We start from the raw sequence: 20,762 nt of genomic DNA, 5'->3' as shown, positions 1-20,762 counted from the left end.
TCACCTCCTTCCCTTGAGGGCTCCTGCACTGTGAGAGGGGGCAGGCCGGGCTGAGCGACCCACTCCCTCCAGTGCATGAATTTTCGTGCATCGGGCCTCTAGTAAGAAAAAATAATATCTCAAATATTGATACCCAGAATGACTCCAGGACTAATGTTCTAAGATGTGGAAGACTCATGAAAAATGAAGAATTCTGTTTTGACATACTAATGTAAACTGCCTATTAGACCTCCAAATAGAAATTTTAACTATATGCAAATAGGTCCCAGGATAAGTCAGAACTAGAGTTAAAACATTTGGGAGTTGTCAGCAAATAGTTGGTATTGAAAGTATTGGGCTGGATAAGAGCATCTAGGGTAGGAGTGCAAGTAGAGAAGAAGAAATCTGAAGACTGAGCCCTGGGACAATCCAACATTTATAGTTTGGGAAGATGTAGAAGATCCAGCAAAAGAGATTGAGATGAAATAGCTGATAACAGAAAAATCATTTCTGCCCACACATCCACCTCTCCTATTTCTGTCTCAAGGACTTTATACTAGTTTCCTTTGAATTTATCTTTGCTCAGATGTTTTGTATGTTTTGCCTAGTCATCATTTAGTTCCAGCTCAAATGCTCCTCTCTTAGAGAGAGGAGTAATTTAGATAGCCCAACCTCAAGTATTCTTAATCTGCCCCACAATTTTCTATCATATTATTTTTTATTTCCTTCATAATGTTTATCACAATCCAAAATTATTTTATGTATATTTACTATCTTTATCCACTAAATGCAGCATCCTTGAGAGAAGATACTGTGTCTATATTTGACAGTTCCTGGAACACACTAGGTGCTCAATAAATATGTGTGCCCCACCTGAGAAAGGAATCAAGAGAGAAAAATCACTTCTTGTCACACCTGGTTGTGGATTGGTTTGACATTATGTATGTCATTTAGTCATACCTTATAATAAAAAAGTAATATTACAAACAATTGAGGGAAGAACTAGTTTTACTTTATTTTAGCTACTTTTTTAAAAATATATTTTTATTGATTTCAGAGAGGAAGGGAAAGGGAGAGAGAGATAGAAACATCAATGATGAGAGAAAAATCATTGATTATTGATCGGCTGCCTTCTGCATGCCCCACACTGGGGATCAAGCCCACAATCTAGGCATGTACCGTGACTGGGAATCCAACTGTGACCTCCTGGTTCATAGCTCAATGCTCAATCACAGAGCCATGCCAGCTGGGCTACTTTAGTTACTTTTAAAATCTTGGGCTACTTCTTTTTATATTAGGAAATTATTTCCAGAGATTGGAGCTGCTGAATTGATTCCACACAGTTCCCTGCCCTTGAAAACCTCACATTATTTTTGCTGCAAGTGAAGGCAAACAAATGTCAAAAGAAGGGCAAGCAGAAAATGTTATTTAAATAATTGCAACTTACAATTTTTTTTAAATTCCTGATTAATTTTGGTTCTAAACTCTATGAAGGAAATTTCATGTGAGTGTTGTAACTTATCAGCGAGGCTGAAGATTGACTTTAAGTAAATAATTTTTCCTCTTTAGTCTTTAGTTTCTCAATCTATACATTGAGAGGTTTGCTCTAGTTGAACCTCTGAGACCCTTCTCCACATAAAGATTGCATTATTTTATGAGGCACACAAATTACCTCACATATAAACAAAAAAATGAACGTACATTATGTCTTATATATTCCACTTTAACAAAATGTAATTACAATTTATAGAATGAAAAGTAATTTATTTGGTAGATATAGCATTTGTGTTCTCATACTAAAAGTTGTGTTGTTGTTTTTTTAATTCTGAAAAATAAGTTAAGGTCAGTTCTGAATATAATGGTAGGATAGAACAGAACAAGGCAATTAAAAATATTCTGGCCATCTATTTTTTCTTAGTGTTTTCTCTATTAGTTAATAGAGGAAATAAATGGATAGTGTTTTAGGTATAATAAAATATTGATAAAGACCTCTGTGTGTTTATATATAAGAAAATGACTGGTATACCAACAGTCAAAAGAAAAAGATTTTGAAGCAACAAATAAGAAACCCAGCAGTTGTCTTTATGTTCCATTCCAAAGTTACTTTTTTTCAGAGTCCAGTCTTGGAGGTAATCCAATCACGATAAGCAGTCACTCGAGTATAGACACCTGGCTTATTCTTTTTAGCACATCCTTCACCCCAGCTTACTATTCCAACAAGGTGCCAGATATTTCTAGAGTCAGGGTAAACTAGTGGTCCACCAGAATCATTCTAGAAAAAAAAGGGGGAGAGGGGAGAATATTTCTTATCCTGTACAAGAATTTCCTTTTACCTCTCTTCTGGAGTTATCAATAGTCCCCCAGCATTAAAAACAATCCTCCCTTTTTTAGGCTTAGAAACTCTGGAACTCTTGGGCTTTTCAATAGTGTGGTGATTGGGAGGGGGTGGGAGTGGAGAAGGGCATACAAGAGATAAATGGTGATGGAAAATATGAAATAAAATAAAAATAAACAAAACCCAGGGAAACTCCAAACCAGAATCTATTGTCTACAGCTGCCAAATGCTGGATTGGACAGACTAGAAATTGACTTTATAATGAGTCCAACCTTGACTCTGGAGAAAGCGACTCAGCTGCTCTGTGAAGCCTCTGAGGAATGGGTACTGTGTGCACATGCTAGATCTCCTGCTGCATCTCTGGATAAGGAAGAGGCAGCATTGTAGATCTGCAGATTGCCCAGGAAATAGGGCCAAATCTATTTTATTGCCTTGTAGGTATTATCACCTGTGTGGATTCCTAGACTGAAAACTCCATGAGGGCAGGGATTGTGTTCACCACTGCATCCCCAACATCTAGGCTGGTGGCTGGTATATAAATGGGGGCAATCAATACTCGTTTTATGGACTGAAATAAGAAGGTACATTGTAGAAATCATTAACCCAGAAAAACATTTTGTGATAATAAAAACTGCCACTTAATTAGTACTTTGGGAGAAAATGATTTGATGATGTATCTGGACGTACCTGACAGGCATCAGTTTTTCCTGACATAAATCCAGCACATAGCATGTTATCGGTCACTAAGCCAGATAATGCATGTGGAGCATTGCAAACGTTGTTATCGATAATCTTCACCAAGGCCTCTTGAAGAATATTTGGAAAGGGACCTAAAGGCAACAAATTCTATATATTAAGGGAATCTTAATTTTGCTTGTTGAGATAAAGAATATCTATAAAATAAAGCAGAGTCTTTTGGTGACCAGGAGCCAGGCCAGTCCCAGGCTAGATTGGTCTCTCTCCGATGTTTATTATAGCTGTCTGCCTCACACAATTCCAATTTTCCCAATTCTCATTCCCAGAGGTATTATAGAAATTGAAGATAATGACAAATGCTGGTTCCAGCACTTGGTTTTCTTTTCAGTATATTTACTAATAGGTTAATTTCATGAGAGAATGATTGATTGGATGATCATTTAAATAATTATTCCCACGAAGCTATTATGTTTTTACAGAAAAACTTACCATTCATATAAAGTGTTCCCCATCCTGTAACTACAACACTGTCATTGTCTGAGAGCTTCATTTTGGCTTCAGGAAGACAAATTTTACGGACGTACTTTGAGAAAGAGACTTCTTTAGCAAGCTGCACCAGGGCAATGTCATTGTGGACCCCAGGCCCGCTAAAATTTTCATGAGAAATAATGCTTTGGACTTTCTGTGTCAGATATGGTTTATTTAATAAAGTTCCAAAGTTGACAGTCCAATCTTTTGAATTGTTTTTCCTGAAAGACACAATTCAACGAAAATACATTCAACTTCTGTGCCACAGCACTGTTCCTAGTGGTCAGTGTAAGGCATGAGATTCCCATATAACACTGTGAATCACTTAAATTTTTATTTTTATTTTTATTTCTTTGATTTGCAGATGTTATAAATGCTGTAGTCACATAAAAATACTGCTAAGGACTATTAGAGCTGTCAGCCTTCTGCAAATCATCCTAATTACAGTCACTGATGTCTCCTCCTTGTACTTCAGCCCATTTACATTCTGAACATTTCACTTAGGTCAGAATCATCCTAGCAGCCTCAGTGCATGGGGTCCAGAATCACTTACTGCCAAACAGCCTGGATTTCTACAGCCATTGGAGGCTCTGGCATCTGCATACATAAGAAAAATGCCACTGTTCTCACCCAACCATTCTGTTTACCAAGTCAATGCATTTTTGCTTCTAATTTAGATTTTATGTCCCATTTCTCAAGTTCTCACTGAAACTCTTCCTCAGTTTAGGGCCTAATATCTTGTTTAACTATTTTCAGTTTCCCTCAAAAGATTAGGTACTTAGTGTATTTTTGTTGCTGTTGTAAGGTTTCAAGACCTTCATGTAACAGTGCCACTCTTCAATCCTGCTACTACTCTGAAACCTTCTGGGACTCCATATGCTTCACAACTATGTTTGAAACTTCATTTCCTTAGACTCAGCCCAGGCTCCACCTCCCGAGATTTATATTTAAAGATTTAGTGTGATGCTTAAGGATCTACACTTTTGAAAAGTCTCCATGGTCCATAGTCCATGAACTATTGTTTGAAAATCATATCAGAAGGACAAATCCTGTGAACATGCTTTGTAAGAGAGTTAAATAAGTAAGCATCTTGTCATTTAGAGATGTCCCCAATCAATACAAATTTTCTAAGTGTGTATATATATATATATATATATATACATATACATATATATATCGCCAGTGTCCATGACAACCAGGACGACCGGTCACCATGAGGTGCATTGAGCACCTCTCGGTTGCTCCCCCTGGCCCACAAGCAGCGGCTCTTGTGGTGTGGTGTGGTGTGGCAGGGCAAGGCCTGGGACTCAGGCAGCCTTGAGCCACAGTGGCTGCAAGGCCCGGGGCTCAGGCCTTGCACTGCAGCCACCAGCAGCGGCAGCAGCAGCAGTAGGGTGATGGGGGCAACGCCTTCCCCTGATCGGCTTGGTTGCCTCCTGCAGAGGGAGGCCAGATGCGTGGGGACGGGCCTAAGCCATCAGTAGGACATCTCCTGAGGGCTCCCAGACTATGAGAGGGGTCAGGCCGGACTGAGGGATCGCTCCCAGTGCACGAGTTTTTATGCACCAGGCCTCTAGTATTTTCTAGTGCTTTATTTCACAAAATCCTCTCTACTTCAAGTTACTCTTTTTGTTTGCTATCCACAGAATATGACTTGTGTTATCCCATCTCCACACATTTGAAGAAGACTGTTTTCTCAGCTAAATACACATATTATTCTTTTCCATGCACTCACCCTTATCAATCAATTCTTATATCTATAGGAGCCAGATCAAATTTTATATCTTCACTAGAGGCCTGGTACATGGATTCGTGCACCGGTAGGGTCCCTCAGCCTGGCCTGCACCCTCTCACAATTCAGGACCCCTCAGGGGATGTCAGACTGCCAGTTTCGGCCTGATCCTCGCAGGCCAGGTGGGGATCAGGCCAAAACTGGCAGTTCAATATTCCTCAAGGGATGTAGTAGTGCACGAAGCGGCAGGTGACTGGGGAAGAGCCTGAGCCCGGTCCGGGCGCTGCACCGCTCCTGCTCATCCCGACCTCACTGCACCTGCTGCCGCTGCAGCTCAGTAAGCTTGCTGAGCGGCGCTCCTGCTGTGGGAGCACACTGACCACCAGGGGGCAGCTTCTGTGTTGAGCATCTGCTCCCTGGTGGTAAGTGTGCGTCATAGCGACTGGTCAACCATTTAACTGGTCGACCAGTTGAACAGTCGACCGGTTGCTTAGGGTTATATATATACTAGAGGCCCAGTGCACAGATTCGTGCACCAGTGGGGTCCCTCGGCCTGGCCTGTGCCCTCTCACAATCTGGGACCCCTTGGGGGATGTCGGACTTCCAGTTTCGACCCAATTCCCTGCTGGCCAGGCCAAGGGACCCCACAACAGGCCTCTAGTATGCATATAAGATCTTTGGTTGCCCTGACCTGTTTGGCTCAGTGGATAGAGCATCGGCCTGTGGACTGAAGGGTCCCGGGTTCGATTCTGGTCAAGGGCATGTACTTTGGTTGTGGGCATATCCCCGGTGGGGGGTGTGCAGGAGGCAGCTGATCGATGTTTCTCTCTATCCTTCTCCCTTCCTCTCTGTAAAAAATCAATAAAATATATTTTTTTAAAAAAAAGATCTTTGGTTAATCTCTTCCCACCCTCCCCCCTCCCTCCTTCCCTCTGAGATTCATCAGTCTGTTCCATATTTCCATGCCTGTGTGTTGAGCATCTGCTCCCTGGTGGTCAGTGCGTGTCATAGCTACCGGTTGGATGGTGAGACAGTCGCTTAGGCTTTTATATAGATAGATGATAAATAGATAGATAGATAGATGATAGATAGATGATAGATAGATAGATAGATAGATGATAGATATCTCAGTTGGATATACTGTCTTTATTCCTCAAACTTCCATAGCTCTTACTCATATTGTAGACAAGACATTTACTATGCTCCATGGTCTTATGCCCTGAATATATCACATTTAAAATTTTTTAACTAGATTGTAAAACCCTCCAGAGCAAAAATAAGGGGAAAAGTAACTGGAGTCAGATATACCAGAGTTCACATTCAATTTCTGATATTTAAAAGCTATATGATGTTGGCCAATTTATGTCACTATTTCTGAACCCCAATTTTCTCATCTTTAAATAAGTTTAATTATACCTTTTGTGCAGAATTATTGTTATGATGAAGTAAAATAATGTAAGTAAAGTACTTGCTGTCAGGCCAAAGTAGCTCTTTGGGAAATGAGAATTGTTTCCATTCACTTTTTCTTTCTTTATCAAATTTAAATAACCCTGCTTCCCTTTAATTTTGCAGGTACTTATAAATGTATATGGCCTTGATGAATGTTCACACATTTAGTTTAACCCCCACAAACAACCAAAAATATGCCAGCACCCAGAATCCTATGTAGAGTCAGACTTTCTACTTACTGAGTAAAGCAGTGAGCTGCAGATAGTAGCCACCTGCTGCTGATCAGAGATGCTCCGCAGTTGTGTTGGCCCTTCCACTGCATACTTGCCTGCCAAGGCCATGCCCCTGTCTGGGCATCTCTCCCATTCACGATTCGGTTGCCTGCTCTGATATTATTGACCAGTTGTCTCCCACAACCTGAAGAAAGGATTTATTTATACAAAGCAGATATCTTTGATAATGCTTTATAAGATATGTATCTTAAAACATGACTTGAAATCCTTTAGCGATTGTCCAGCATCTCCTAAGTAATGCTGTTTCTTTCCTGGAATGGGCTGTTAGCACAGTACCCACTCCATCTTGGTTTGGGTGACTTTTATATATTCTCTTTTCCAGTCTCAAGCATCCTTCAACCACTGACTTTTATTGCATCTATTTGTTATCATTCTCATTTCTCCAAGAAACTTTCCAACTTTTTGAAAGTAGAAACTTTGTTTCATTAATGTCTGCATCTTACATTGCATATCCAGTGCTACTTATAAGGCCCCATATGGACAACAGATACTCCAAAAATATTCATTAAATACATGAATGCAGGGTTAATTCTTGGGGGCAACATGATACTCTAAAGATAATTTATTTAAAAGGTACAGAACTGTTTTTAATCAATAATAAATATATTTGATACAGCCTAGTTGTTTATTTTCTTATTATCCTAAGTTGTCCTTTTTCCCTTCAATCTTTCTTATTTTAACTTACTCAGAATGATATTCTTAACTCATAATTCAACTCTTTTGAATCAGTTTTTATTTCATCCTCTTGGACAAATGTTTACAAAGTTAAAATTCATATGCCAGTGTTGTTCAAAAAGAAATTCCAGATATATATCTAATATATCCAATAATTTCAAAAGACTACTATGGATTTCCATGTGATGTACTTCAAGATCCTTTTTAGGGAAAGAAATGGAGAAATGTTTGTGAATGTGTTAAATTTACATAAAGTTTCTAGACTTACATTTGTTGGTAAGCATTTCAGCATCAGTCTTGCTGATTTCTGAAATTTAAAAGACATAAAATTGATAAAATATCACTGAGCAATTATCTTAGATCTAAGGACATAAAGACTAAGTTTTCCACCCCAATTATGACCAACATTTAAATATTCAGAATGTTTCATGTATTATCAGCCCCTCTCACTCTTATTTGTTATATTTTGACCATCTCTTCACATCTCTACCAGGCATAGGAAAAGGGAAAAGGAAATAAAAAACAAAGCTCTCAATTTTATAACATTTGTAAAATATTTAGTGCAGTAAAAAGCAGACATTCTTACTAAAAAAGGAACTGGGCATTATCTTTAAAATTTTTTCTTTATGATCATTCTTATTACTCTGAAATACTCAGAATTATCTATATTATAAAGAAAAAGGTCCAATTAAAATTATATTTTACTAGAAGGAGAAACCAAGATGGCAGCATAGGTAAACACCTGAAATTGCTGCCTCGCACAACCACTTCAAAACTACAACTAAAAGACAAAACAGACATCATCTAGAACCACAGGAAGGCTGACTGAATGGAAATTCTACAACTAGAAGGAAAGAGAAAAGCACACTGAGACTCAGGAGGTGCGGAAGTAAAGTGCAGAGGTATGGAGGCGCATGCGGAAAGGGCTGGCAACGGAGGACGCCAGTGTCTTTTTCAATAGGGAGGGAGTCACAAGATCCCGACGGCCCTGAACTCCGGTTCCGAGTGAGTCTCTGGGGACCCAGACTCATACGGGGTGAAACTGGACTGTCTGGCATCGGTGGGAACTCGAGGGCGGCTTTCTCTCAGAGATGCTTGCAGCAATTACTGCGGGACACTGAGACACAGGGGCCTCTTAGGCAGGACTGAGGATCAGCCATAGCTGTTTGCTCAGCCCTGTTGATTCCCTGAGACCCCGCCCCACCCAAGCTGTGCACAGAGGCTTTTGCATATGAATGGGCTGGCCCTTTGAGATCTAAAATTACCTAACAAATTGCAGCTGGGTCAGAGAAACCCAGAACTTCCAAAAGAAGGCCCAAGGCCCCACAGCAGCTTGCATTGCTTCACAGCTGGGCCTCATCTGGGTACCTCCAAACCCCAAACAAGGCAGAGGAATTTGCAGATCTCTCTGTGGCTCCTGCTGGGTAGCCTCAGGAAGAGGCTAAATTAGCACCTCCTTAGAGATCCAAGAGCCAGTGTACCCAGTGGTCAGAGTGGGACCACCCAGATTACAACTCCTCAGATCCATAAGGGACACACTCAGGGGGTAGACGCAGTGAGCACCAAAGTCCTACTGAAGCAAGTCTTGCCCCATAAGGGTGTCTTCAGCACAGAAGTTCTCCCACTGTAGACACAGCTGATTCTCACAGACAATTGGTCTGGAGGTCAATTCCTCCAGTGATACCAACAACAATCAAGGTTTAACTACAACAATACTGTGCACACAGCCCACAAAGGGGTACACCTAGAGCTCCTAGCTCAGGTAACTGGGGAGGCTGAGCCACTGGGCCCTATAGGACACCTAGCACAGAAAGCCACTCTATCAACACAGGGAAGCAAAAAAAATGCAGAGACAAAGAAACAGATCACAAATGACAGAAATGGAGGAAAGCAAACAACTGGACATAGAGTTCAAAACCACGGTTATAAGGTTTTTCAAGAACTTTCTAGAAACCACCGATAAATTTAGTGAGACCTTCAAAGATATGAAAAAGGACCAACTAGAAAGTAAGCATACACTGTCTGAAATAAAGAATATTATACAGACTCCCAACAGCAGACTAGAGGATCGCAAGAATCAAGTCAATGATCTGAAATACGAAGAAGCAAAAAATACCCAACCAGAAAAGCAAAAAGAAAAAAGAATCCAAAAATATGAAGGTAGTGTAAGGAGCCTCTGGGACAACTTCAAGCGTACCAACATCCGAATTATAGGGGTGCCAGAAAAAGAGAGAGGGCAAGATATTGAAAACCTACTTGAAGAAATAATGACAGAAAACTTCCCCTACCTGGTGAAAGAAATAGACTTACAAGTCCAGGAAGTGCAGAGAACCCCAAACAAAAGGAATCCAAAGAAGACCACACCATGACACATCATAATTAAAATGCCAAGAGCAAAAGACAAAGAGAGAATCTTAAAATCAGCAAGAGAAAAAAAGTCAGTTACCTACAAGGGAGTACCCATACGATTGTCAGCTGATTTCTCAACAGAAACTATGCAGGCCAGAAAGGAGTGGCAAGAAATATTCAAAGTGATGAATAGCAAGAATCTACAACCAAGATTACTTTATCCAGCAAAGCTATCATTCAGAACTGAAGGTCAGACAAAGAGCTTCACTGATAAGAAAAAGCTGAAGGAGTTCATCACCACCAAACCAGTATTATATGAAATGCTGAAAGATATTCTTTAAGAAGAGGAAGAAGAAGAAAAAGGTAAAGATAAAATTATGAAAAACAAATACATATCTATCAACAAGTGAATCTAAAAATCAAGTGAATAAAAAATCTGATGAACAGAGTAAACTGGTGAATATAATAGAATCAGGGGCATAGAAAGGGAGTGGACTGACAATCTTGTGGGGGGATGGGGTGTGGGAGGTGTGGGAAGAGACTGGACAAAAATCGTACACCTATGGATGAGGACAGTGGGGGGGTAAGGGCAGAGGGTGGGATGGGAACTGGGTGGAGGGGAGCTATGGGGAAAAAAAGAGGAACAACGGTAATAATCTGAGCAATAAAGATTTATTAAAAAATTAAATAAAATAAATAAAAAATAAAAATAAAAGAAGAAAAGAGAAAAAAAATATATTTTACTAGAGATGAATTCATTCACCAGACCTCTAGTATGCATATAGGATCTTTGGTTAATCCTGCCCTCCCCCAATCCCCTTTCCTCTGAGATCCATCAGTCTGTTTCATGTTTCCATGCCTGTGGTTTCCACTTCTGCATTGAGCGTCTGCCCCCTGGTGGTCAGTGTGCATCATAGCTACTGACCAGTCGGCCAGTTGCTTAGGCTTTTATATATGTAGACTAGAGGCCCGGATTCGTGCACAGGTAGGGTCCCTCAATCGAGGACCCCTTGGGGATGTGGTAGTGTCGAAGTGGCAGGCGACTGGGGAGGAGCCCCAGCTGGGGCTGGGCACAGCTCTGCTGCCGCTCATCCCAGCCCCACTGTGCCTGCCACCACTGCCACTCAGGAGCACTGCTGTGGAGGCTGGAGAGGCTCCCACCACCACAGTTGCGCTCACCAGCCATGAGCCTGGCTTCTGGCTGAGTGGTGCTCTCACTGTGGAGCACACTGACCACCAGGGGGCAGCTCTTGGGTTGAGCTTCTGCCCCCTGGTGGTCAGTGTGCATTATAGTGACCGGTTGATCGGTCATCCTGGCCATTCCAGTCGTTCAGTCATAACGATCACTGGATCGGTCTTGTTCTTTGGGATCATCTCATTACTAAGACCAGGGGTCCTCAAACTTTTTAAACAGGGGGCCAGTTCACTGTCCCTCAGGCCGTTGGAGGGCCGGACTATAGTTTAAAAAAAAACTATGAACAAATTCCTATGCACACAGTGGCGGCAAAAACACCCGGTGGCCGGATAAATGTGTTCGGCGGGCCGCATGTGGCCCGCGGCCGTAGTTTGAGGACCCCTGACTAAGACTAAATTCTGAAATTTTAAGAATATAACTTTTCAGGTCTTTTTTCCATTGGGAAAAGACTTAAGAGAGAAAGAGAAGAGTAGGGAACTAAAGGAAGGCACACCAGACAGTGCTGACTGGATTCCTGGGGCACAGGAGTAGTAGCTAGTGCAGCTATCTTTCCCGACATCTACCCACAGAGAATTGTATCGCTCCTTTGAGAAGTTCTAGTTTAAACTCACTTCTCATCAGTGGCTCATTGGTGGTAGAATCTGTATTCTGAGTGAAAGGAGCTGTAATAAGCAGCTGTCAGCCTTCATAGCCTTCAAGGACGCTCAGATCAACTGTCAGTCTGGAAAAACCACAAAACTGGACTCTGTAACCACATGCTTATCACCTAACAGGCCCTCCAACAATACAAATGAGAGTTTCAAAACCTTTGCAGGACATTGAAGTCTTTACAAACTTCACTTTCTATACTGGGACAAATTCCTATCATTTTCTTCCCTTGTTTTCTAGGGAATTAGTCCAGACAATTTTTTTTCCTTTAATACTATTATTCCCATTCTTCCTCAAGAAGCAACAAAAACTCCCTATTCCATCTTCATTCTTACCATTACAGTCTTTACACTGAATGATTGAAAAAATCTTAAATCTGTTACCTGTAATGGGATCCTGACAAGAGTACAGGGTAGGGGGGAACAATGCTTCAATTAGGTCCCTTCACTGCCTTTTCAGACATTGACAATAAACCCTTCCAAACTTGCATGCTACAGTTTAACTTCATTTCAATCACTCTTCAGACAAAATTCTCTGGCACTGACCCTTCTACTACCAATTCATTGTAGAAGTGCCAGACTTTGGGAAGCATATTTTTTCTAAACAAATTCCAGAAACTCTTGCCTTTTTTTTTTTTCTCGTATCCTTTTTCTTTAATAGTCCATAAGCCCAGGTAATGGAAAGTAATGGAAATAAATGAAATACCCGTAAGTTTAATGGAAGCTGGAACTGCATTCCAGGTCGCCACATTGTCTTTCAACAGCTGAAGTAAGACAGCTTTGATTGCAGGCTTCATGATTCCCCTCTTTGCTGGAGGAAACTTGAATGTCAGCTGCAACTGCACACTTGAACCATTGGGAAAAGGGCTAGAAACAGCAGAAGTATTCTAGTTGTTGCTTCTTGATTTTTTAGATGTTTTGTGAACACATTGAACTTCCCACATTTTAATTACCATATTTTCTTTACATATATTAGAGAATAATACATAGAAATTGTCCTAGTTTGTTTAAAGTGCAAAGGTCCCAAAAAATATTCTAATGGGTTCAGAGGTATGGTGCATGGACGAAGATGTGAACCACAAACTAGAAATCAGAATACAGGGTGGGACAAAAGTAGGTTTACAGTTGTTCATATGGAAAATAATATGATAATTAATAAATAATTATACGATAATAAGCCCTGTATTTCACCTACTCACAACTGTGAACCTATTTTTGCCCCACCCTGTATTTTAAACACATCAAAGAAACTGAGTACCAGCCAATAAATAATAAACATGAGATTTTATTATAACACAGTAAAAAAACCATGTTCTCATATAGTTATTTTCTAATAACTTAAATTTAAATTAAGAGATAAGTGAGAGCTTAATGTCAAACTAGGAGGCATTCAAAAGATAGCTTCTAAAATATATTCAAGAGCCAGTACTAAGCTCCTTTTTATAGTTTCTTATACATATCTACCCCATGAGAAATCTGTACCATGAGAAATCTCAGAAAGATAGCTCTAAAGCATGAAGAGAAGCTCCATTATTTATACTTTCAGTACATTCTTTTAATTAATCAGAAAAAGAAATTAATTCATTTGGAAGACTTTCAAACCAAAAGCCATGTTAATCACAATTTTAAAAAAAACACTATATTTTCAAATAATTATGGTCAATGGAAGAGCTTTGAAGGTTTTTGTTTGTCTGTAGGAAAGTTGTTTGGTTGTTTGGCATTTGGTCATCTGGATTTTTTTGTTTGTTTTGTTTTGGAAGTTCAGAAATCTCTGGAATAGATATTGACAATTACCAAAATACAAGTGCTGTCTACATCCCCTATGCTACATGCTACCCTCCTCCCTGCACCACTTTCCCCACCCTCAAATACACTTCAAAGACATATTTAGACAAATGCTCTCTTAAATGATTCACTTTGCTCCACAGTTATTACAGTAATGGTAATACTAAAGAGACCAAAAGGAGATTATTTTAGGAAAGGCATGCCAGATGGATATGGATAAAAGGAAAGGTGGCTCATATATAGATAGCAAAACAATAAAGTTGGAATCCTTGGTTTCCATAGAGTTATAATTATCTTTTATCATAGAAGTCAGTTAGACCTGATTGTCACAAACAACCTTGTAATTCCCCTTTAGGTATAAGATTACAGATTTGTACAGAACAGTTCCTACTGTGAACAGAAATTTGTTAAATACAATGATACCTTAATTTATGGACAACTCTTCCTTCCTTCCTTCCTTCCTCCCTCCCTCCCTCCCTCCCTCCCTCCCTCCCTCCCTCCCTTCCTTCCTTCCTTCCTTCCTTCCTTCCTTCCTTCCTTCCTTCCTTTTTTCTTTCTCCTCTCTTCTCTCTCTCTTTTTCTCTCTTATGTTGTTATTATGTAAAACCAGAGCTAATGTTACATATCACCTACATCCCTTTCCATAATATCCTGAATAAATTGGCACTTACAGAAGTTTGATGACCTGAGAGTTGACATATTCTTTGTATATGCTAGAATTTTGAAATCCATCAAGCATCTGTCAGGAGAAAAAATAAAAGAGCCACCATGTCTATTTTAATCAAATTTATAATGAAATTAATAAAATAAATCACTGACTTACCTTAGTCTCAATATCTTTGCTCAGATCTTTGCTAACTTGTGAGGCTGCATTTTCACAGCTATCATTGTATGTGACTCCAGAAATATGAAAATCCCCTTGGTAATGGTAAATCTTTCCTATGAAATAGAGAAATACTCAAAGAATTTTAAAGTAGAAATTGACCTCAAGTCCCCCCATATCTTTATGTCAAAAATAATATTCAACCTAATTTTAGAAATAATCATAGGGATGGATAAAAGAAGAGGAGGGAAATTAATATTCACTTATTCTAGAAATAGCAACTACCCAGCATTCATAAAGTGATCCCCCGCCTTTCTTCATAAGATATAGATATCACTGTCCCTCAGAATCCTCCTCAAAGCATTAATATTGGCAGCTAATAGCAATTTACCTCAGTATGCACTAGAGATGCAATGTATTTTTCATGTGTAATCTAAATTCTTAAGCTTAGTAATTACCCAGTTAATCTTTCTAAATACCTGTGATACAAGAAACATCTCCCTTCACTTTCTGACTTATCTATACTCACTTTCACCCTTTCTTATGCCCCATTGACTATTGGCCTTCTTTCCACTCCTTGAAGTCATTCCTTTAGGACTTCATGCTGCCTTTGCACTTCCCTATAACATCTGATGGCTGGTGCCTAGCATATGTCATGGGTCTCACATTCCCCATTACTTCCTATCCCCAAATGTAAACTGCTTCACCTGATATAGTAGGCCACCATAATTTAAAACATGACAAGCCTACAGGTAGCTCTTCCAGGTCATATATGTACTTTCAAAAATAGGAACTAATAGGAAATGGTACCATATTTTGATTAGGGATAAGCCATTTACATATTTCGAGAACAGCTGTGCTTTTGAGCAACCTTAAAACTCACCACATAGTCTCCAAGCACTGCTAATAGACTTTGAAAAATGTGATCACCTGAGCTGTAATAATTCATTGTCCTGGAAGTCAGAAATATTTCAACCTAAAATAAAAATTAGTTTCCTTTTTTTATAGCTTCCTCTATTTTTTCTTATGGCAACCAGTACATATGAAAAGCAAATGCCAGTGTCTGTCTAAGAAGTTATCTAAGGTCATTATGAAAAGAGTAAAGTATGTAAAGTTAGATAAACTAGTTCAACTTGTTAAATAAAAGATGACACAAATTGGCTGTCACCCAGCATATCACTTTAACCCTCTGGAATATTTTTCACTAATAACAAAGACTAGATTACAAAAAATAAACTCCAAAGACCCTTTTTTAACTACCATTTCATAATTTTAATCTGTAACATTTATCACAAAACAGGACAGCAAATAACTAGTATCTTTAACACTGTTGCATTCAGTATGCTGAACTTGAGTATTTGCGGCTGGACAGATTAATCTGTCAATACCAGAACTGAGCCAAAAAGAGTAGGGATCTCTACAGTTTGAGGTATATTTACTGAAAGACATAACAACTCAACTACAGGCCTACTACACAAGTTTCTTTATTTACAATGAATATTAGCATAAATATTGAATATTTCAATCTTGCCGTATTCCCATAGTTGATGATATAATGTATACAGTGGATCAAAGAGGCATCTAATTCAAAAGGTTTTTATAAATTTCATGGAAAAGTGTTATGTTGAAATAAAATACTAATAAATACTAAATTTTACCAAAAGAAATTTAATATTTATGTTGTTTCTTGACAATTCCTAAGTAAAAGGAGATTTAGTAGTAAGGGTGAAAATTGAAAATAGTTAATACTGACCGACCGCCAGAAAATGAACAAGAAGACCAATAGTTATTCCCACAATTGCCGCCACTCCAAGAAAAGCAAGGATTGACAAATATAGTGGCCAAGATCTTCTCTGGGATGATATGCCTGACCTATGAAAGGAGAAAAATGGCTCAAATCAGATAATAGACATTCTAAATCTACCTGTCTTTCCTCCAACTCATACAACATGATTTATAATATATGTATTAGGTCTGATTGTATGTTTCTAAACTATAGCCACATCATGAATAAGGATGTATGTAGATTTATAAACAAATACATAATATAACCATTTATAAGTTTTAATTAAATGTGGAAGGAAACATCATGATGTCAACTGCGGTTATCCCTGTTATGAGATCATGGATAGATATTTTTCTTTTTTGTCTACTTTAACTTTATTTTCTAATAGTTCTACAAATATTTAATATTTGGCAAATTAAGTATTCCCTATGACTATGAGCATCTTTCATTTTGTTCTAATGCCTAAAGGACCAACTGATTTTTAGATAGAGGAGATTTGGGGGGGTTACACTTTTTTAAAATACTACCTTAAGCCACAACTGTGTAACTCCACCTGTCTTATTTCCTCTCTACTCTGTTCTCTATTCTTAATCCTTCCTCTTCCTGATATTGATGACTTGCTAATTCATGTTTACAAGAACCATAATCTCTTCAGAGAAACTCCCCACTGCATGTAAGCTTTCATACTGAAATTCTATTGTTTAATCTCATACTCAGAGCAAAATGCTATTCTGGCACAGTCTCTTTTACTAAATGAATCACACTTTAAAGGAAATATACAATTAAAGTAATTAATAGCAATATTTTTAATCCTACTAATATCTGAGAATATGTTCTTTTAATGAGTAGAAGTTCACTGTGATAGTAAGATCTCGAATTATTTTGGATTAGCTAGTAGACTGGTAGTTTAGTCTTTCTGAGAAACGCATATCAGTTTGAGGAACTCAAACATGTAGCCTAAATGGTGATTCTTAAGTTGCTGAGATGGTTTCTATAAAAATAATCACTACATAGCATCTTATAAAATGTTTTTCTATGAAAGCTCTATTAGATACTCTGGAATGCCCTTTTAGATACTCTAAAGAAAACAGATTGTTGACTATAGTACCAATATGGCTCCCCCCATTATGGATTTCTTCCTGTCATAAACAATTAAGAAGTGTCTTTGATATCTGAAAGATCACAGTAGTTTATGATTTATTCAACCCTTCCTTCAGTAAATGTGATGCATGGACTTTAAGAATTGATTATTATTTTGAATAATAACAGAAACCATTAAAATGATGTTCTAAATACCAAAAAATTTCCATTCATGGAACAGTTTACTCCTTTGTCTGCCAAATTAATTTTAGCCATAGATTTTTTTCTTTTTTAATGTAGGTATTTGTATTCCAGGATGAACCCCACATTAAATAAAGAGAATAAGTTAAAAATTAATCTTCAATGAATTTAACCAACTTCATATACTTAACTGTACTACCATTGCCTCAATTTTGGATTGAATCTACGTCAAGTTAAGGCTCATTGCTATTATGACATAATCAACCATTCACCTTAATCAAATTACAATAATAATATTCATACAAGTAGTAGTAGATACATTATTCAATTTTAAACCATCAATCTCACTATAATTTACCCCATAGTCCATACCAGGTATAGTTTTCTAGATTAGATTTCCTTATAACCATATTCTGATATTGCATTATCAGTTTGACTGCAAAGCATAATGAACTAGTTTTCACTTATTAGACCTTCAGTTACACACCATTTGAATAGATGCACCTAAGTTGTTATATAGTGAAGAGAGTTAGCACAAGATTCCAGTGCAAAATTTCCCAAATTTTATAAAGATAAACCTTTTATTTTCATTTATTTATTTATTCATTTATTGTTATAGAGGACTTTAAATCACTAAAGAAAGTTTTGAAAAAGGAACAGAGAAATTAATGATCAAATGAGTTGAATGGCCTCCTCTTCCAACTTTCTCCTGGAACTCTACAAAAACAGAATACCCTAGAAACAAATCTCATTTAAATATTTATGAAGTTTTGAGGACCCCCAGAAGTTTGCCAGATACTAATTCATGATGTGTATTGTAAAGTACATTATTTCAAAAATCTATAAAGACATTCATAGTTTTAAATTATTTATATAAAAACATTTTTATATTATAAAGTTTATTTCAATTCTGTTACTAGAGAACAAAAATGAAAGTGTTCTTATGGGTAGTTCTTTAAAAAAGTGAGCAAAACTTTGCTGCAATCTGGTTCTTTTTTCCAACTTTCTGAAACTTTCCTAAAGATTTTACAAGGCCTTTAGACCTCAGAAACAATAGCATGTTTGTTGACAGTGACCAGAAAAAACTCTGAACTATAGAAAGCAACCAATTAGCAAAGAGTTAGAAGATACCTTGTTACTGGTTAGGTTTCACAGACTTAATTTCCCAAATAAAATCCTATTTACCTGTACATTATATCCTGATTGTTGCGGTGGTGTCAGGGACAATGGTGGTGACGATGATGGCAATGATGATAATGGTAACAAAAATAAGAATCTTCTTGTGTAGCTCTAAAGGTGATCGACGTGTCACAGGTTTATGTGCTACATTCAATGTTGGTTGGTTCGTTTTTATGGGCTGGGTGAAATGTAAAGAACAAATAAAATGAAACTTGTCTGATCAGGGTTAAAGACTGTCATATTTCTATAGTTTCAAGATAGGAGTCATCCAGGGAATGACAAACTTCCTTGACTTGGCCATTTAGAAAAAATAATAATAGCCTAGTCTTAGATTAGTCACCTAAAAGTTACACCCAAGGAGTAGCTTTGTGGTAAATTGGCATAATCCTAAATCTGTTTGACCAATTCCATTCTAGTGGCTTCTTCCTCAATTCAAACCAACTTCATAGAAGTTTCTGACAAATGACTTTGCACAAGGCATGAATTTCAGTATAACTAATATTGCCATTATTCTGATGTAAATGAATTTCTATTTTGTTATGGTTTGCATTTGCTTTTCCCTAATTACCATTGAGAATAATGATCATTTCACATACTGTAATATCATGGGAGGGTGCAGGCGGAGAGGAGGCTGGTTTTCTCTTCTGAGATGCCTGTTCATAAATTTAGCTTATTTTTTTCTATTGGTTGTTGATGTTTTCTTACGGATAAATGTGAGTTTTCTATAATATACTCAATATTGTGGTTCTGCATGTAAGATGTTTGGAAGTCCCCTCTCTTCCCTAACAAGTACAAAGTTCAATCAACCACATTCCCACAATAAATATTAAAGTAAAATTTCTTTGGGTTCCTCCATGGGAGAGGAAAAAGAAACCATTCTGAAATATTACAGAGCACTCTATTCTTTTTAACAAGGCCTGCCCTCACGAATAACTAATTATCCAGAGCCTAACCTTCTGGAGTATTGTCAGAGCCCTTCTGACCTGGAAAAAGGAAATACCCAATTTCAGACCATCCAGCCATCCTCTTCCACCCTCGAGCAGGGTAAAAAACTGAGAAATACTTGTGAAGCTTACAGTCCAGAGGCAGAGGTTCACTAAAAAACTGGACCTAACCATAGGCTATAGAACGCTTCCTGGGAAGTGTTGCTTAGTCCTATTGATAGCAGTTCCTTTGACCTGCTACATCATGTTCAGTTTTAAAGAAAAATTACAAGGCATACCAAAGGCCAAAAACACAATTTGAGGAGAGAGAGCAGTCATCAGAACCATACGTAGCAGGAATATTGGAATTATCACACCAGGAATTTAAAACAACTATGATTAATATGCTAATGGATAAACTAGACAGCATGCAAGAACATGTAAGAAATATGAACAAAAGGATGAAAATCCTCCAAATGCTGTAGATACAAAACTAACACCACTGGAGAATGCCTTTGAAGGGACAGACAGATCTTCTATGTGCCGTAACTGATTTGGCTCAGATCCCCAGTAGGGAGTGTGCAAGAGACAGCTGATCAATATTTCTCTCTCATCGATCTTTCTAACTCTCTATCCCTCTCCCTTCCTCTCTGTAAAAAATGAATAAAATATATTTTTAAAAAAGATCTTCTATGTGTAGGTACCTAACAACAGTATCCGTCTATCTGACACAAAACTGATAAAACTGCAAGGAAAAATAGATTAATTCGTTATCATAGTTGGAGACTTCAATACCCCTTGTGGGAACCATGTCAGAGTTCCCGGATAGTCAAGGCTAATTAGAGTTTGGAGGCCTCAATGATAGTATTCTGGATGGCCAAGACCACTCTAAACATGGGAATCTTAATCAGAAATATCCAAGGACTACACAGCTGCAAGGCCACAGCGATCTCACAGTATGCTCTGCCCTTCTATAGCCAAATGATTGATGTCATTGTTGGCAACTAGCCTCCTTTGTCTAAGTAGCTATAATACATGTAATTAACCAACCACTGTGCTGAGAGAGAAGCTCAGAGGTAGTTTGTATGTGAGGCTACAGAGACCAGC

General features: G+C 38.2%; 1 protein-coding gene across 1 annotated transcript; it reads right to left on the bottom strand.

Annotated features, from left to right (window-relative positions):
- Window positions 1–980: 980 nt before the first annotated feature.
- LOC139007084 (transmembrane protease serine 11B-like) lies at window positions 981–18,855 on the bottom strand. Its single transcript, XM_070410129.1, has 10 exons — window positions 18,739–18,855; window positions 16,240–16,358; window positions 14,487–14,602; window positions 14,335–14,402; window positions 12,585–12,745; window positions 7,956–7,994; window positions 6,959–7,136; window positions 3,500–3,759; window positions 3,002–3,144; window positions 981–2,251 (listed from the first exon to the last, which is right to left on the bottom strand). Exons 1-10 carry the CDS (start codon window positions 18,744–18,746, stop codon window positions 2,090–2,092), a joined length of 1,254 nt encoding a protein of 417 aa, XP_070266230.1. The 5' UTR covers window positions 18,747–18,855; the 3' UTR covers window positions 981–2,089.
- Window positions 18,856–20,762: the final 1,907 nt, after the last annotated feature.

Source organism: Myotis yumanensis, unplaced genomic scaffold (genome assembly GCF_028538775.1).
Source record: "Myotis yumanensis isolate MYYU_CA2020_CCGP unplaced genomic scaffold, mMyoYum1.0.hap1 SCAF_1, whole genome shotgun sequence".
In the NCBI taxonomy this organism is placed as follows: Eukaryota; Metazoa; Chordata; class Mammalia; order Chiroptera; family Vespertilionidae; genus Myotis; species Myotis yumanensis.
This window is presented reverse-complemented; position numbering and strand designations above follow the sequence as displayed.

Bases quoted from the DNA above. Each gene is read 5' to 3' on its own strand.
- LOC139007084 (XM_070410129.1), bottom strand. The intron at 12,746-14,334 runs GTAAGTGCCAAT...TGCTGTTTCTAG, and splicing joins TCTCAGGTCATCAAACTTCT to CCCTTTTCCCAATGGTTCAA. The intron at 7,995-12,584 runs GTATTTCATTTA...TTTAAATTTCAG, and splicing joins AGCTTCCATTAAACTTACGG to AAATCAGCAAGACTGATGCT.